Below are 18,605 nucleotides of genomic sequence, written 5' to 3'. Positions count from 1 at the left end.
GACTGATGCCAGAAAGTTATACATATCCATTCAGCCTGGATAGCTCTGGGGAGCCGACGGGGCTCCCCCCAGAAAAAATGATAAAATTTGTTTTCTTCTTCTAAAAATGTTAATTTGTATTCCCTGAGCACAGTGAAAAAAAAATAAAAAATCGTAGGCGACATATTTTGGCCGCAATAGGCCAAGGAAGTCTGGCAAAATGTGGGTGTTGACAAAGCAGTCGTCAGAGGCGGTCAGCGTCACCCGAGGTGTCAGGTCGGAGTTGCCACAAAGATATTATTACCTAATTATTTCAATGTCTGATTTTTCTTAGTTTTTTAGCAATAATATTAATCACTAGTGTGTAGTGTGATAGATTTATATAATAAATGGGGTGAATCATCGCTATACTCAAAAGTATGGCGTGCATATTAGTGATTCAATTATTATGTACATAAAAAAATAAAAAAATAGTTTTGCTGTTATTACACTACAGCATATACACAGGTTATATATAAGTATCTGCATGTTTTGTTTACCATAATGAACCACTAAATTGGTATTATTAGTAAAAAAGCAATGAGGAGTAGCCACCACACAGCAGCCAGCCACTTGTTGCCACTCCCTCCCTCAACAACCCCTCACTCACCAACATTCCTCCTTCCACCATACTGTTTTTGCTTTTATTCACTATATACAGACGTTATATATAATTATCTACATGTTTTGTTTACCAAAACTGTACAATTAAGCTGATATAATTAGTTCAGGCACTAAGAGACGTTGCTACACACAGTCAACTGGCGGCTGCCTCCCTCACTGATTCAAGGCCAGACGCACTAAAATTACTCCAACAACAATACTGTTTATGGTGTTATTACACTATATACAGATGTTATATATAAGTACCTACATGTTTTGTTCACCACAACTGCACAACTAAGCTGATACAGTTAGTTCAGGCACTAAGAGACATCGATACACACACAGCTGGTGGATGCCTCCCTCACTGATTCAAGGCCAGATGCACTAAAATTTCTCCCCCCCCCAACAATACTGTTTGTGGTGTTATTACACTATATACACACATTATATGTAGGTATCTACATGTTGTATTCACCGTAACTGTACACCTAAACTTGTAGGATTCCCAAAGAGCATAGTGGCCAACCTCTACACAGCTAGACAAGTCATGCAGACGACGCCACCTCCGTCAACCAAATGGCTTCTCCCAACAAAATCTTTTTGCTGTTATTACACTAATACACACATTATATATAGGAATCTAAATTTGTGTTCACCATAGAGAACCACTGAGCTGGTATGGTGAATGCAGACAATAACAGGTGGCCACACAGTCAGTAAACGACGCTATCTCCTTACCATGACCATGAGGTTACCTTGAGGTGATTTCGGGGATTAGCGACCCCATGGCCTGGTCGTCGACCAGGCCTCCTCGTTGCTGGACTAGTCAACCAAGCTGTTGGACGAGGCTGCCTGCACCCTGATGTATGAGTAACAGCCCGATTGATCAGGTATCCTTTTGGAGGTGCTTATCGAGTTCTCTCTTGAACACTGTGAGGGGTCAGCCAGTTATGCCCCTCATGTGTAGTGGAAGCATGTTGAACAGTCTCGGGCCTCTGATGTTGATGCAACAGATACTCTCAGAGTACCTGTTGCACCTCTGCTTTTCAATGGAAGTATTCTGCACATCCTGCCATGCATTCTGGTCTAAGGTGATGTTATTTCTGTGTGCAGGTTTGGGACCAGCCCCTCTACTGTTTTCCATGTGTAAATTATTATGTATATCTCCTGCCTGCACTCAAGAGAAAACAGTTTTAGACTCTTTAGTTGATCCCAATAGTTTAGATGTTTTACCGAGTGGATTCTTAGCAGAAAAGGATCTCTGCACGCTCTCCAGGTCAGCAATTTCTCCAGCTTTGAAAGAGGCTTTCATTGTGCAGCAGTATTCCACTCAAGAGAACACTAGTGTCTTGAAAAGTATCATCAACAGTATAGCATCTCTAGTGAGATAGGTTTTTGTTATGCAACCTGTCATTTTTCTTGCAGTTTTGACGGTTACTTTATTGTGTTCTTTAACCACTTAACTGCGCCAACCGAGTATTCTTGGTCGGCGGGAATCTGCCCCAACCGAGAAAACTCATTTTTCATTTTTCGGTACCAATTCTAAATGTGCACGAGGTTGGTTGTGTATGAAATGTACTCTTAGAACCTCCAGTGAGAGGCAGCCATCTTGGAAATAATTCCCAGAATGCCCTAGGGCTGCTGGCTGGGTTAGTACTGAATGAGCAACCATGGGTGGCGCACGCGCCTCTGGCTCCCAAACACCTGTCCGACGCGGTGTTGAAAGATAACGCTCTGTTGATGAAATTCAAACATTATTGTTTGAAGAACATAAGGGTCATAATATTGGTGAAGCTAGGCGCAATAAGGACCTAACACAAAGGTCGGATGCAAGTGATACAGCACCTATGAGGACGATACAGCGAGCATATCCAGTTGTAGCTCTGAGCGTCACCCTTGCAATCCTATGCAATCTACATTTATTTAGATGATACATAGATGAATCGTTTTCTGCATTCAGTGATAATGCATCTGATACAAATAGCATAGATGAACAGTGTTAGCGGCTTCCATGGTGGTGTTTTCCATAGATATTTGCAAGAATAACTGAATCTCTTCCTAACTGACGGACACTCTTTGAGGCTAGCTGAATCTCTTTCTAACTGACGGACACTCTTGAGGTATGCTGAATCTCTTCCTGTGTGGGACCATACAAATCGATCTTTTCAAGACTACCTTACAAATTGATCTTTTCCTATAATCTTTTCAATACTACCTTATGCTTTACAAGCTTGGCTACATACAACCAATAAGTACTAAAGCCAAGGGTGTACTTGAGTGCGTTATTTGCAAGCACACAGAATGAAGAAACAGGAAGCGAAAATTTATCTGTACCTGGTGCAATGAGAGCAAAGTCGCGCTGTGCACCATGGATTACTTCGTTGATTATTACCCACTTCCGAAGTACTGAGTGTGTAATACAGTGTGTTACTGTGTAAATAGTGTATGAAACTGTACATATTGTAATTTTAGTGAATTTTTAACAAGTAATATTGCGACAATAAACATTTATTGTGGACACATTACTGACACATGTAACAAATCCATGGAAGATTATGAATGTTCTACTGTATACATATTGTAAAGGACACAAATATGCATCATATACAATAAAAACCAGCGTTGAATGTAATGAAACGCCATTTTCTGGGTGAGACCCGGAGGCTCTCCGGAGCTTTACCAGGCTGATATGCTAATGTCAGACTTTGGCATCAGTCATGTGTATGGAGTTCTAGGGCCTACCAGGGACTATGGCCAGAACCGGGCCCCCTCAGAGAGGCAAGGGGAGCAATGGCCTATAGAAACCCCCGTGTGGTTGGAAGCATTCTATGTCTGCCATCGACCGGGTCAAGCATCCAGAAAGGTAAGCATTCTAAAACAAACCCCTATTCTGGTTAAAATTGCTACCTAAACCCGAACTAGTGGATAGAACTTCCCAACAGAAAACAAGCAAACAAGTATGACGTCACACGTCACCGCGCCGCTGTCTGCGCAGCTCCCCCCTCCCCAGGAGGGGGGAAGGGGGAGCCCCAGACCTCCCACGTCAGCTATCCACCCATCAGTTCTAAGGTTGGATGTCAAAACATGCGAAAAACCGCCGACCGGAGGGAGGGAAGGAGGGTTTCCAGGGAGCCTCCGGGTCTCACCCAGAAAATGCTGTTTCATTACATTCAACGCTGGTTTTCTGGGGGGAGCCCCGTCGGCTCCCCGGAGCTAACTACCCACGGAGGAGGGTCAAAGGGACAGAACCGGGAGGCGGACACCACGCACCCCCCACGGAAGCGAGACAACAGGCAGCAAACACCAACCCAAGGCACCATAGCCCCGAAAGGGCCCGGGAACAACACGAGAACAACGAGCAGCAAGGCTCCTGTACGAACACCAAAGATCCATGCTCGAATGACCGCAAGGACACGTCGCACAGATGGCAGCAAGAGCAGCGAAGCCACGAACGCCACTGGCAAGTGGGAAGAACACAGGCAGGTTAGCCGCAAGAACACGGCTGACAACCTGGGACACCGTCACCCGCGAACCGGGAAGAACAGAACCGGATCAACACAAAACGCGCCCTGGACACAGATGCCGTGGCATGGAAACAACAGCGGAGGGCCCCCACCGAACACAAAACACGACACCACCCCGGCCCGACTAACCAAGCACCAACAAACCAAGGACCCCTCCAGACCGCAGCAGCCCCACCCTGCGCCAGAAAAGATGGAGACTGCTGCCACCAAACAACCAAAACGCTAAAACCGAAGGAGCAAGAAACTCAGTGGCCCGACCCCCAGAGGCAAATGCCAAAAGGAAAAAAAAAGAGCCGATGAAAAAACAAACCGGAACTGAAGGAGCACTACCAACCGAGAAGACAGAGCACGCTGACCAGAGACCAGGACGGTGCAAGCGGCGCATGAACAAGCCGGAGGTGAAACAACGCACGAGGCAGCTTACTAACGGTGCAGAAGCAACACCAAGAACGAAAGCAAGCCGAAGCGGCTCCGCCAGCGCCGCACGAAAAGAGGCGACAGTATGTGGCAAGACGACGGACCCCAACCCCCACCAGAAAACCAAGCTGATGCTAACAAGGGCAGCCACCTAAGAAGGGACAGGAGGAAAAGGAAGGACCGCCAAAATACCCCATACTGCCGCCAAGAAGAAATACGCAGGTGGGACACCTACCACGAAGCCACCCGACCACCAACCGGAGGCGAGACCGCGAGGCAGAACGTAAGCAGCCCCGACAAGGCCCCTCCAAGCCCAGGAAAAGGCGGAGCCATGGAAAGATCTCGGGCGCGACCATCGAAGCCCAGGCGGCACAAACGAGATGGAACTTCTGCCGAACAGAAAAACTCCCCAAAGCAAGCAAGCCCGCCAGGAGGTCAGAAACGACGGGTCTGACGCAAGACATCGCAAGACCCCGAAAAGCCAATCGGCAGGGTAAGCTAGGAAACCGAAGAAGGCGGAAGGGTCGCCTCCAGAAACAGTACCCGAACCAAGGGGTACGAGCAACTGCTACAGACCGAGACAAATAAGCGCACCACAGGACACAGGCTGAAAGAACGTCCAAGAAGCCAAGGAACGCACGCAGAACACCCCTGCGGCAGAGGAGGAAACAAGGGAACACACAAGGAAAGGAAGCGGTGGAAACCGAACCCCCCCCCCCTCCACACAGCAGAGCAAGTGCAGGCAAAACCGACCAAAGGAGATGCCAGGAAAACGACTGGGGAGATGCAGGACGAAAGAGCTGAAGCACAAACCCCAGGAAACAACCAGGGGTGGACAATCAGGCAGGGACAGAAAAACCCCACACACATGAGAGGGCCAAGCCAGGGAACCAAAGACCACGAAAAACCAACAAGCAAACCCTCATACGCAAACCCTAGGCACAAAACAGCAGCAAAGTGCCACACCAACTATCAACTATCACCTGAGGACCACATAAAGAATATTGTGCGAGGAGTCTATGCCACGCTTTCTAACTTCAGAATTGCTTTTAAATACATGGATGGTGATATACTAAAGAAATTGTTCACGACTTTTGTTAGGCCAAAGCTAAAATATACAGCGATGTGTGGTGCCCATATCTAAAGAAGCACATCAACAAACTGGAAAAGGTGCAAAGACATGCTACTAAGTGGCTTTCATGCTACTAAGTGGCTTTCAGAATTGAAGGGCAAGAGCTACGAGGAGAGGTTAGAGGCATTAAATATGCCAAAACTAGAAGACAAAAGAAAAAGAGGTGATATGATCACTACATACAAAATAGTAACAGGAATTGATAAAATCGATAGGGAAGATTTCCTGAGACCTGGAACTTTAAGAACAAGAGGTCATAGATATAAACTAGCTAAACACAGATGCCGAAGAAATATGAGAAAATTCAGTTTCGCAAACAGAGTGGTAGACGGTTGGAACAAGTTAGGGGAAAAGGTGGTGGAGGCCAAGACCGTCAGTAGTTTCATAGCATTATATGACAAAGAGTGCTGGGAAGACGGGACACCACGAGCGTAGCTCTCATCCTGTAACTACACTTAGGTAATTACACCACAACCGGACACAGGAACAAGGACACCACCGCGAAACACGTTACCAATGCACACGTGCAGCAGCAGCAACAGGCACCACCGCAACCTGCAACATGTAAATAGCAACTCGCTTCTGCAAAGGCAGAGAACGGAGCAGGCAGACCCCAGACAGGGCCAACGGAGAAACGACAGAACCCAGCAGGCCCAGGAACCTGCACACCAGGCGACCGATGGCGGAGAACCCTGCTCGATACCTGCTGGATGGGGTTCTGGGAGCTCATTTACACCCCAAGCCCGGCCCGAGGCTAGGCTACTCCAGCCAGAGGGTGGCCCACCAGGCAGCTGCTTGGAGAGGCCCGCAGGCCCACATACCCCCCACAACCAGGATGGGCCGGAACTTCTATTCGAAAACAGGCTAGTGTGCCCTGGAGGTCCACGGACGTACTGGCAATATGGCGTATACTCGCAAATAGGTCGTGTAACAACCGCAGACCTCTGATGGTTGTACAGTTTTCGCCGATTGTGCCTATAGCACCACTGCACTCCACTGGTACTATCCCACAAGTTCTTCCATATAGGCAGGACCCAAGAGCCAGAGGAAGATTTAGGAAAGACTTGGGTAAATACAGGTTCAGTAACAGGGTTATTAATTTGTGGAACCAATTGCCAGTAACGTGGTGGGGTCCCTTGATTGTTTGAAGCGTGAGTTGGACACGTACATGAGTGGAATTGGGTGGTTATAAATAGGAGCTGCCTTGTATGGACCATTAGGCCTACTGCAGTTACCTTTGTTCTTATGTTCTTAGCTCCTATCAACATACTCTTGTTGCTGTTATGAAAAATCACACAGCAGACAGCAGACGACGCTACGATTACAACGTAACCTCCCTCACCAAAATAGCTCCTCTCAACATTCTCCTGTTGCTGTTCTTACACTATATACACACACTGTATATACCCATGTACATATGTTTTGCCCATAGCGAACCACTAAGCTAGTATGGTGAGCAAAACAAGAGTGGCTGCCCCACACACACAATGAGGCTACCTCAATTCTCACCCTCCCTCCCTCACCAAAATTCCTCCTTCCACAATACTACGCACAATGCTAATTATAACCACAATCCTGGTCACTAATTCCTGTAAATGAATAATTGATTACACATTTATTTTGAAAAGGAACCTAAGAAGTCATTTGAAGATTCCTAGATGGACGAAATAATGCTCTGGTGCTGTGTCTAGCACTGTGCACATCGCGAACAGCATTGAATCACTGATATATGAACATTGTACCCAGTCATTATCACACTCAGGCTCTTCTATAATACTATCATGGCTAAATAATATAAGTTATATATATATTTTGACATTATTAGGCAATGCTGTGGTCACACACTGAACAGCAGTGCTGTGCGCTCATGCTGCGAGCGTCAGCCTTAGTTGCTCACTCACTACTGAGGCTCCCACACCCGGGAATGTGGACCACAATTTTTTTAAAGATGGCGTCTGTTTACAAGAGCCCTGAGGAAGCTGATGTGAACCCCATGTAGCGCGGGAGTTTTGATTGGAACGTGAAAAAAACAAATACCCGGAGGTGCGTTGCGCAAACCAGACGTGAGCCTGCAGGCGCGTTGCGCAGTTTAAGGGTTAAACTAGCTAAACACATATGCCGAAGAAATATAAGAAAATTCACTTTCGCAAATAGAGTGGTAGATGGTTGGAACAAGTTAGGTGAGAAGGTGGTGGAGGCCAAGACCGTCAGTAGTTTCAAAGCGTTATATGACAAAGAGTGCTGGGAAGACGGGACACCACGAGCGTAGCTCTCATCCTGTAACTACACTTAGGTAATTACACCGCCCAGACCAAAACAAACTCCACGGCGCATGCACATGACACGCTGGCCGAACCGCACAACCCGCTCTGCGGGAAGGCGCCAACCTGGACTACTACACTAGAAAAGTAGCCAAAAGAGTAAGCAGGAACAACAAAACCGGCCAACGAAGCGAAGACAGAGCCCAAAAGGGAATGCAACAGGGCCACAAGTAGCCCAACAGGGCCACAAGTAGCCCAACAGGGCCACAAGTAGCCCAACAGGGCAACAAGGAGCCCAACCAGCGAACCGGACGAGGAGCCAACAGACATTCCAATAATGCAGGAAGGAGCGAAAACCTTCCGGAACCCTCGAGAACACAGAAGCCAACACTAGTCCCGTAGGCACACAAAGGCACAGGCGCACCCAAGACCAGAAGTCACATAAAACCCCAAGAACAGGGAAACATGACGAAGACACCGTCCCAAAAAAGGGGGGGGGAAGCATCCACCCACAGGACGGAACCAACCGACTCAAAGGCCAAGGAACCGAGCCCAGGGAGAGGCCGACGCCCAACAACACGTACGGCGAGTGGGGAGGAAAAACCTCACTCCGCGTAACCACAAGCCCCACCAAGAGGGGAAGAAAAACCCCCACGGGGTCCTACGGGGCCAAGGCCCCCCAAGTCAGCCCCTCCCCAGCCCCGGACACCTACACAACAGGCCCCGGGGCTGAGTCGTTCCATCCAAAGCCCCGTCCGTACAAGAAAATTGGGGCAGCCGCAAAAACACTAAGGAAGGGAGCCCACTGGCAGACTCTTACAACACGGCTGGAGGAACAGGCTCAAATGCCCCCGTCACTACCCCGGAAGGGGAATTCCCCGAGACTGCCCGAGTCTCAAAACCATCAAACCCTGACCCGAACCTACAGACCGTAAGGAACCAGATGCAGGCAGGAAGGGGGGATGCAGGGGAAAGACAAGGGGGCGTGGAAGGAACCGAAGCAACTAACACCCCCAAGTCCCAACATGAACCAAAACGGGGCAGCCCCGGGGCTCCCGGGGAGCAAACAAACAAGAGCATTGCCACCACCAAGGCTCAAAGTGCAACGCCTCTGCTTCCCGCACCCGCTTAGGCAGCATAACTGGGTAACCGAGCCACAACGAGCAACAAACCTCACAGGACTCCAGGTCGAAGGTGTCACCGACCCCACAGGCAGCAGACGGAGGAAAAACAGAGACCCAGAGACAAGGGGTGAGAGCAACCCTCAAACTCGCTGGAAGCGAGGGGGAACTCTGGGGTCACATCCATCGGACCCGTGCGCCCCCAGGGGTTTCCCAGGGTCCCGAGCGTTTACTATAAGAGGACTCGCGCTCAGGTAATCCCAGGCAGGGTACTGCTAACCGGCGCCCAAAGCTACCAAACAACTTTCTAAGAGTTGAACCCCCGGGACGTGTACACCCACGGGGACCTAGCAGAGGGTACCACCAGAAAATACTCAGAACACAAGGGACACAAGGGGCAAGAATGAAGGTAGACCCCCCCCCCCACCAGGTATATAAACAAAAAGAAAAAGAAAACCCCGCAAGAGGACAGCGTACCCAATCGGAACAGAGCCGGCCACCATGATTGGTAAGGACAAGCTGCACAGTACCCTGCACCCCATCAGTGCAAAACTGCCCCTTACCCTAAGGCGAACAAGGGAGACAGAACACCCAAGCACACAAAGAGCGGCCGAAAACCAAGCAGTAAACGGCCTAGCAGGGGCAGGACCCAAGGAACTTGTGGAAGGTGGCCCCAAGCCCCAAGGGCAGTACTTACAGGGCACCTAGGGAAGGGAACCCTAGGCGCATGCAGCCCGAGTACAGGAGACTCACACCCGGCTCACGCACCACCTAGAAGACAGACACCACACTCTAGGTATAGTGCTGAAACAACTACTGGAGCACACAACCGGTGCCTATAGCATCAGCTGAAGAACTGATGGGTGGATAGCCGGCGTGGGAGGTCTGGGGCTCCCCCTTCCCCCTCCCGGGGAGGGGGGAGCTGCGCAGACAGCGGCACGGTGACGTATGACGTCATACTAGTTTGCTTGTTTTCTGTTGGGGAGTTCTATCCACTAGTTCGGCTTTAGGTAGCAATTTTAACCAGAATAGGGGTTTGTTTTGGAATGCTTACCTTTCTGGATGCTTGACCCGGTTGATGGCAGACATAGAATGCTTCCAACCACACGGGGGTTTCAATAGGCCATTGCTCCCCTTGCCTCTCTGAGGGGGGCCAGGTTCTGGCCGTGGTCCCCGGTAGGCCCTAGAACTCCATACACATGATTGATGCCAAAGTCTGACATTAGCATATCCACCTGGTAAAGCTCCAGGGAGCCGACGGGGCTCCCCCCAGAAAAATAAATAAAACCGCATTGGAAATATATAGAACAAATAATTGAAAATATATTTGTGGCAACACCTGGTGCTTGAATGGCCCGCGTGACCGTGTCTGGGCGATTCATGCACGTGCAACCAGGCCCTGATGATGTCACAGCGCACCTTATCCACGTCCCATGCAGTTTTTTTGTTGCCACTGTGTTGTTTGGACACCATACCAGCTTAGTTGTACAGTTATGGAGTATTTTGTTTATTTTTTTATTATTATTTCTTGCACCTAGACGTGTTGCAGGCTATAATCACAAGAACAGCTCAGGGGTTAAACTGCTGGTGATTTTCCTCCAGTGACTTATATACAAGGACAATAACTACATTTAGGAGATCTATTTTGATTATTAACACTTTAACCATATCATTGGTGGTGTTGACCAGACCACACACTAGAAAGTGAAGGGACGACGACATTTCAGTCTGTCCTGGACCATTCTCAAGTCGATTGTGATGATTGTTGTTGTTGTTGTTTAAGATTCAGCTACTGGGAACAAAACTGTGATGATTGATTGATAAAGATTAAGCCACCCAAGAGGTGGCACAGGCATGAATAGCCCGTAAGTGGTACAATTTTTTGTTCAGTAATTCTTTTCAGTGTTCTGAGGTCGCATTTAATCGTCGAGCTGCTATCGCGGGGGAGGATACTGCTTGACAGTATTTATGAGGGTGTCCAGCTGCTGGACACCTTTTTTGACCAGGAGAGTGGCTGTGTTGATGGCTTCAGGGTGGTTACTGCAAGAATCGGGGACTCTTAAAGCTCTTCTAAGGTCGTTGGTTGCTTCACATTCCAGAAGATAGTGAAGTAATGACTTTTCTGTGACAGTTTGGCAGAAGATACATTCTCTCTATCGGGGTTCACCAATCTCCCAGTTGCATCTGTAACCTAGACAGAGTCTATATAACCTAACTGCTATTTCCCTGTGGATTCCTTTTGGGATATTTAACCTTTCTAATTTGGTAGCCTGAAGATACCATATTGCAGAGGGCGAACCTTCAGCTACTCTCTGGTGTTGAGAGTAGCCTCTCAACACCAGAGAGTAGCTTCTTCAGGCAACCAAATTAGAAAGGCTGGTGTTGAGAGTAGTCTTGAGACTGGTCCAGGACGGACCAAAATGTCATCATCTCTTCACTTTCTAGTGTGTGGTCTGGTCAACATACTTCAGCCATGTTATTATGACTCATCGCCTGCATCATTTGTGGTATTTAGCAGCTCAGTACAGATGAGTGTGTCTTTAATGTAGAGGTGGACCCCCACCCTGTAGCCTGTGTTTCCTGTCACATCTGAATAGGTTGTACTCTGAAATCCATATTTCACCATCATGGTAGTCCTTTGCGCGGGTTTCCGTTAGGGCTGCAAACACTGTATTTGCCTCTTGTATGAGGTTGTCTATAAAACAAACTTTGTTAGACCTGCATGTTTTTATACCCTGGATATTGGCAAATAAAATTTGTTATCATGTTTGTAGAAGTACTGGATGCTTTACATGGTGTTAATATCTGACGGTAGCAGGATTTTTTTCATGGGTCAAGGTACATTCTATTACATCAACGTAGACCTATTCTATTACAGAGCAACACTTGGTTTCCGAACCCCTTGGGGACGAGACCCATCAGTTAACATGCAAGTTCGTATACGAGAAATGGAGGGAAAAAATATATAGAAAAATTTATGATAAAACTCTAGGGGAAATAATCGACAGGTTCATGTCGTAAATGCGACCATATTTTGTTTGTACTCACCAATAATTGAAGTCCTGATCCGCTTATGTTGATGACCGATGTTAATGAAGCATAGTTAGTTACATGGAAGAGGTGGTGGTGGATGTTGATGGTGTTGGGTTGACTGAAGTTGTTGGGTTGACTGGGTCAACATGCGATGAGTCAGGTGCAGGTGATGCAATGCGAGCTTCCATGGAAGCCATTGCAAAAGACTCTTTAATTGACATTTGTTTCATTCCCTTGACTCTTGTTTTTAAAAACTTCACATACAAATTGTACAGACTCATCATGTCCTTAGTTTCAAACTCGCTGTAACTCGTGTCCATAAATGCCAGAATGTCTTCAAAATTTTGCTGAATTTTTTCCATATTACATTTTTCCTTTAACGTTTCTTCATCCTCTTCCTCTTCCTCTCCATCGCACTCTTCTGGCTTTTTTGCTGTACATACTAATTCTATAATTTCATCATCAGTCATGTTTCGATTGTTTGGCGCTTCTTCACCAAAATCTATCCACCTATCTATGTCATCTTCTATTGTTTCAGTCACCAGTTCTGCTCTCAGCTCAGGGGACTTAATCCCCTTGACATAGGCTAGGCGTTCCTCTCTTAATTTTTTCTCTCGCTAACTTTCTTCACCACAAATCCTTCAAAATCTGCCTCATCTTCCTCAGGAAACAGACTTGACATGGGCCAAAGTTTTTTCCAACCATTTCTTAGTGTTGTCTGCTTAACCTCATCCCATGCACTAGCAATAGTCCAGATAGCTGACTTTATTGTGAAGACTTTATAAAAGTCCTTAGTTGTTCCAAGCTGATTATTAAGACGTCTGGCAAACATCCTCTTGTAGTGGTGTTTAAGGTTCTTAATTAAGGAGGAGGTAGGGAGAGATGTTAGGAGGTAGGGAGAAATGCTAAGAGGGAGGGAGAGGTAGGGAGAGATGCTAGGAGGTAGGCAGGGACGGAAGTAGTGAAAATTAGGGAGGGAAAGGCAGGCTGGCAGGCGCAGGCTGGCAGGCACAGGCAGGCAGGCACAGGCAGGCAGGCACAGGCAGGCAGGCACAGGCAGGCAGGCACAGGCAGGCAGGCAGGCAGGCAGACTGCGCCAACCGAGAAAACTCGGTAGGCGCAGTTAAGTGGTCAAGAAGATCAAAAACAGTACTTTTACTAATGCCATATTCAGCACACACGACACTTCTCGGGACACCACTCTCCACCTTTTGAATTATTTCAACTTTCTTCTCAAATGTCATCACTGACCTCTTTCTTTTACATAACCCGCTCGTTGATGCTTTCACTGACACAATGCGTGCATTTGGAGTCAACATGGTGCATGGATGTTCCTTGATTGTGCTGATATGTAAAACAATGTCACAGAATGAACACCAGTCTCGTGACAAATTCAAACAATGGGAACAATAGGTCGTGAACCTGTGACATCACAGGGTAGCAGGCACCAGAGTGGTGGCGCCCGACACGGTCAGTGGGCAAGCTAAATCATCTCCCACCTACCCACCCACCACCACGGGTCGGCGCGACGCTTGGCAGACCGCTTCCTCACCCGAACTTGGTTCGTGTAGGGTAACCCCAACCCCGGCCGGCGTAAAGCTTGGCAGACTGCTTCCTACCTGAACTTATTCGTGTAGCGTGACTCTCCAACCCCAATCGGGAAACTGGAAGTTTCGGATAACTAAAGTTCGGGAACCAAGTAGTGCTCTGTATATCCATATTTGGATCATACATGTCAAACCAAGACAATAATTGTTTAAATCATCATATGATGATATTAACATTTCACTGTGAATCAACAATTGATGAAACCATTGCCTAACAGTTAAGGATATACATAGTGTGTGTGTGGGTAGAAGTGAAGCACAGCACAGTGCTGCTTGGAGGTAATTATCAAAGGAGTGTGAACAATTTTAGGATTCTGAAACAGAGACCAACTAATATTCCACCTTCAATTATTATTAAATGAATCCCTGAAAAACTATTAACTTCTGTTTTGTTACTTTCTGCTTAATACCTATACTGTACATTACTGAATGACAAGCGATTTTTTTTTTTTATTTTGAGAGGAACCTATCCCTATTTTCCCCCATATTCTAAGTTCAAATTATGCAGATTCGCTATTCATATGAATTTCCAGGAATGCATCCCTCGCAGTCTGTGAGAATCTTCATTACAGTACTTGTTTTTTTAACCAGCAACCAAAACTACTTGCATTATATTATCATAGTCCCAGAGTATCTCCCTAACTATAAATCCTTACCATCGAGCAAATTTCACAGAGTGCATCAATCTGATATTTGTGAGCAATAGTGTACACTTGAATAGCCATTTCCACATCAGGTAGGTTGACTTTCTCCAAGTAGATGAAGTCCAGTAAGAAGTCAAAGGCCTCAGGCTGATCATCTACCAGAGTCAGAATACCTTCCTCTGCCATGGGACCACACAACATTGCCTCAAACACAGGTGAATGTGCGGCAAGCAAAAAACGATGAGCCTGCAAGTAAATATATATATTTATATTAATTAATATAAATAGTATATGTATACACTCACAATAAGGATTAGTATTAAAAATAAAATATAATTACTTTTAACCCTTAAACCGCACAATACATACATATACAATAGGAGTAACTTTCCCGAAACCATGTAATACTGTCTCCACTCGATCATCCGGACTATATGGGAAGGACCCCCGGCCGGATTAGCACATTTTTCGGATAATGGTACTTTTTCACCTACGAGTCCAAAACTAACCATTTCCAAATATTTTTATACTACAAACAACATAATTTGAAGTGCCATGCCACATATAATTATTAAATATTCAACTAGAAACCTCCACTTACCTTGTTGTTGTTCGTCTTCTTGATTGATGACACACATCTTGAAGTAAAAAATTCTTGACAATTTACGTAACTTATAGTAACACAACATTAAAATTAACACTTAAAATTACTGTACAGTTTGTTAGGCAAAGTTAGTTTTCACTGTCAGCTGAGGAAGCCTCACTGGTTGAAGGCACTTGGGTTGCGTGTGCCGCCTCACTTGTTGAAGGCGCTTGGGTTGCGTGTGCCGCCTCACTTGTTGAAGGCGCTTGGTTAGATTTTCGTACCATATAAGAATCAAGTGTTGCTTGCCTTCTGTGTTCACTGGCCAGTTGTATGATCAGCTCTTCTGTTCGCCTAAGGTACGGATACATGTTTCCAACCTCTGGATGAGCATAATTAGACGAAAAATATATTAATCCGTCAACATAGGTCATGAGTACACTGTATTTCGTGGTCATTGGTGTTGGTTCTTCACTGCCTTCTTCATCCTCTTCGTCGACCTCACCAGTAACAGACTGGAGAATCTCGTCTTCACTCATCCCACCATATCCTGGGTCATTGGCATCTTGTTCAAGCCAATCAACCACATCCTGTCTTTCTAAGTTTTCGCCGGCATTTCTAAACATTCCATGGATTTCATCTGTAAATCCTTCAAAATCCATTTCTGCATCCTCCTCATTTCTGACAGTAGACGTGAGGAGTTTCTTCCAGGAATTTTTCTATTCCAGGAAATTTTCTAAGTCGATTCCTTTAATTCACTCCACACCTTGGCCCAGTTATAGATGGCTTCTTTGATTGTATAGTTCTTCAAATTCTGAAGGGTTTTTAAGCCCTGTTATCCAGACCGAGTTCAATATCAAGATACACATTATCTTGCCATCATGTGAGGTTAACGTGTCAATTTTGGGGTGGGCAGGCGCATTATCAAGCAACAGTAAAGCCCGAACTTCGCTTGGCTTTATTTTGAGTTTCTTTATTTGATAGGCACGAACTTCCCTGCAGAACACGTCATGAAACCAGGAAAGAAAGATCTCCTGTGTAAACCATGCATTTTTTGAGTTATAATATTTCGCTGGCAGTCTGTCCATGCAATGTTGCAAGGCTCTTGGTTTCTTAGATTTGCCAACAATTGCACACGTGATTCCGTCTGTGCCGTCGGCATTCGCACACATCATGGCCGAGAGCCTGTCCTTGCAAACCTTACGTCCTGGCACACAACCCTCACTCCTCATTGCTAGAGTTTTTCTGGTAAACTCCTCCAATACAACCCAGTTTCATCTGCATTATAAATTTGATACGAATATATATTATTTGCCACAATATATTCTCGTAATTTATGTTTAAATGGTTCTACACTGCTTTCATCTGCACTCAATTTTTCACCGACAATTTTCCTCTTCACAATATTGTGCCTACCCCTGAACCTTGCAACCCACCCTTCACTCACTTCGAAATACCCACCCTTCACTCGCTTCGAAATTCTTTATTCCAAGGCTTGCAGCAAACCTGCTTGCAGCATTTTGTATTTCTGGGCTGCGAATTGTCACGCCAGCTGTGCAGTGCTGAGCAAACCACTTGTACACAGCCTCATCCAACTGCACATGCGTCGAAGTTTTCAAAGTTTTTCTACCACAACCTCTGCTAGTGCTTGCACCTTCACTTTCACAGGTTGAAATGAATTGCATAAGTTTCTCTTTTTGTTTCCTTATATCAGAAACAGTACTAGTGCCTATATTATATTCCTTGGCAACGCTTGAGGTCGACCGGCCATGTTCACAAAGTTGTATAACACGTAGCTTGTCCTTAAGTGTTAGGACAACCTTCTTCCTCTTACCACCTCCAGAACGATTCATGCTGCTACCAGACATAGTCTTGGCCAAAAATGTTCAAAGTTACTATGAAAATAAAAAAGTTATTTAAAAAAATATTTCACTAATGGCGCGGCACTGTGGTGTAACACGAGGGTAGAGAGCACATGGCTTGACCAGGCCTGGACGAGTCCAGTCGGGGAAGGGAGGAGGCCCGTTACGTAGCCCGCCAGGAGGAAAAAAAACCAGCGTTGAATGTAATGAAACGCCATTTTCTGGGTGAGACCCGGAGGCTCCCCGGAGCTTTACCGGCTGATATGCTAATGTCAGACTTTGGCATCAGTCATGTGTATGGAGTTCTAGGGCCTACCGGGGACCACGAGCCAGAACCTGGCCCCCTCAGAGAGGCAAGGGGAGCAATGGCCTATAGAAACCCCCGTGTGGTTGGAAGCATTCTATGTCTGCCATCGACCGGGTCAAGCATCCAGAAAGGTAAGCATTCCAAAACAAACCCCTATTCTGGTGAAAATTGCTACCTAAGCCGAACTAGTGAATAGAACTCTTCAACAGAAAACACGGAAACTAGTATGACGTCATACGTCACCGCGCCGCTGTCTGCGCAGCTCCCCCCTCCCCGGGAGGGGGAAGGGGGAGCCCCAGACCTCCCATGCCGGCTATCCACCCATCAGTTCTGAGGCTGGATGTCAAAACACGCGAAAAACGCCGACCGGAGGGAGGGAGGGTTGCCGGGGAGCCTCCGGGTCTCACCCAGAAAATGGCGTTTCATTACATTCAACGCTGGTTTTCTGGGGGGAGCCCCGTCGGCTCCCCGGAGCTAACTACCCACAGAGGAAGGTCAAAGGGACAAAACCGGGAGGCGGACACCACGCACCCCCCAAGGAGGCGAGACAACCGGCAGCAAACGCCAACCCAAGGCGCCACAGCCCCGAAAATCCCGGGAACAACACGAGAACCACGAGCAGCAAGGCCCCTGCACGAACACCAAAAATCCATGCCCGAAAGACTGCAAGGCCACGTCGCCCAGACGGCAGCGAGAGCAGCGAAGCCACGAACGCCACAGGCATGAGGGAAGAACACAGGCAGCTTAGCCGCAAGAACACGGCTGACCACCCGGGACACCATCACCCGCGAACCGGGAAGAACAGAACCGGATCAACGCAAAACGCGCTCCGGACCCAAACGCCGTGGCACGCAAACAACAGCAGAGGGCCGCCACTGAACACAAAAACGACACACCCCCGGCCCGACCAACAAAGCACCAACAAACCCTGGACCCCTCCAGAATGCAGCAGCCCCACCCCGCGCCAGAAAAGATGGAGACTGCTGCCATCAAACAACCAAAACGCTAAAACCGAAGGAGCAAGAAAACACAGCGAACCAACCCCCAGAGGCAAAGGCCCAAAGGAAAGAGCCGACGAAAAAACACACCGGAACCGAAGGGGCACTACCAACCGAGGAGAAGACAGAGCACGCTGACCAGAGACCAGGATGGTGCAAGCGGCGCACGAACAGGCCGGAGGTGAAATGACGCACAAGACAGCTGACTAACGGTGCAGAAGCAACACCAAGACCGAAAGCAAGCTGAAGCGGCTCCGCCTGCGCCGCACGAAAAGAGGCGACAGTATGTGGCAAGACGACGGCCCCCAACCCCCACTAGAAAACCAAGCCGAGAGTAAACCAAGCCAACAAGAAGGACCCACCGAAGAAGGGACAGGAAAAGGAAGGACCGCCAAAATACCCCATACTGCCGCCAAGAAAGCACGCAGGTGGGACACCTACCACGAAGCCACCCGACCACCAACCGAAGGCGAGACCACGAGGCAGAACATA

General features: G+C 47.3%; 1 protein-coding gene across 6 annotated transcripts in view; it reads right to left on the bottom strand.

Moving 5' to 3' along the window:
• Positions 1-18,605, bottom strand: part of LOC123767303 (BTB/POZ domain-containing protein 6) — a 188,152-nt gene that overhangs the window by 122,553 nt on the left and 46,994 nt on the right. For all 6 annotated transcript variants that reach the window (XM_069313070.1, XM_069313069.1, XM_069313073.1 and 3 more), the window contains one exon: positions 14,376-14,609. In XM_069313070.1, the coding sequence (XP_069169171.1) occupies positions 14,376-14,609 (234 nt within the window). The remainder of the gene's footprint in view (positions 1-14,375; positions 14,610-18,605) is intronic.

Source organism: Procambarus clarkii, chromosome 74, assembly GCF_040958095.1.
Source record: "Procambarus clarkii isolate CNS0578487 chromosome 74, FALCON_Pclarkii_2.0, whole genome shotgun sequence".
In the NCBI taxonomy this organism is placed as follows: Eukaryota; Metazoa; Arthropoda; class Malacostraca; order Decapoda; family Cambaridae; genus Procambarus; species Procambarus clarkii.
Note: the sequence above shows the minus strand (reverse complement) of the source record. Positions and strands in the feature narration are given on the sequence as shown.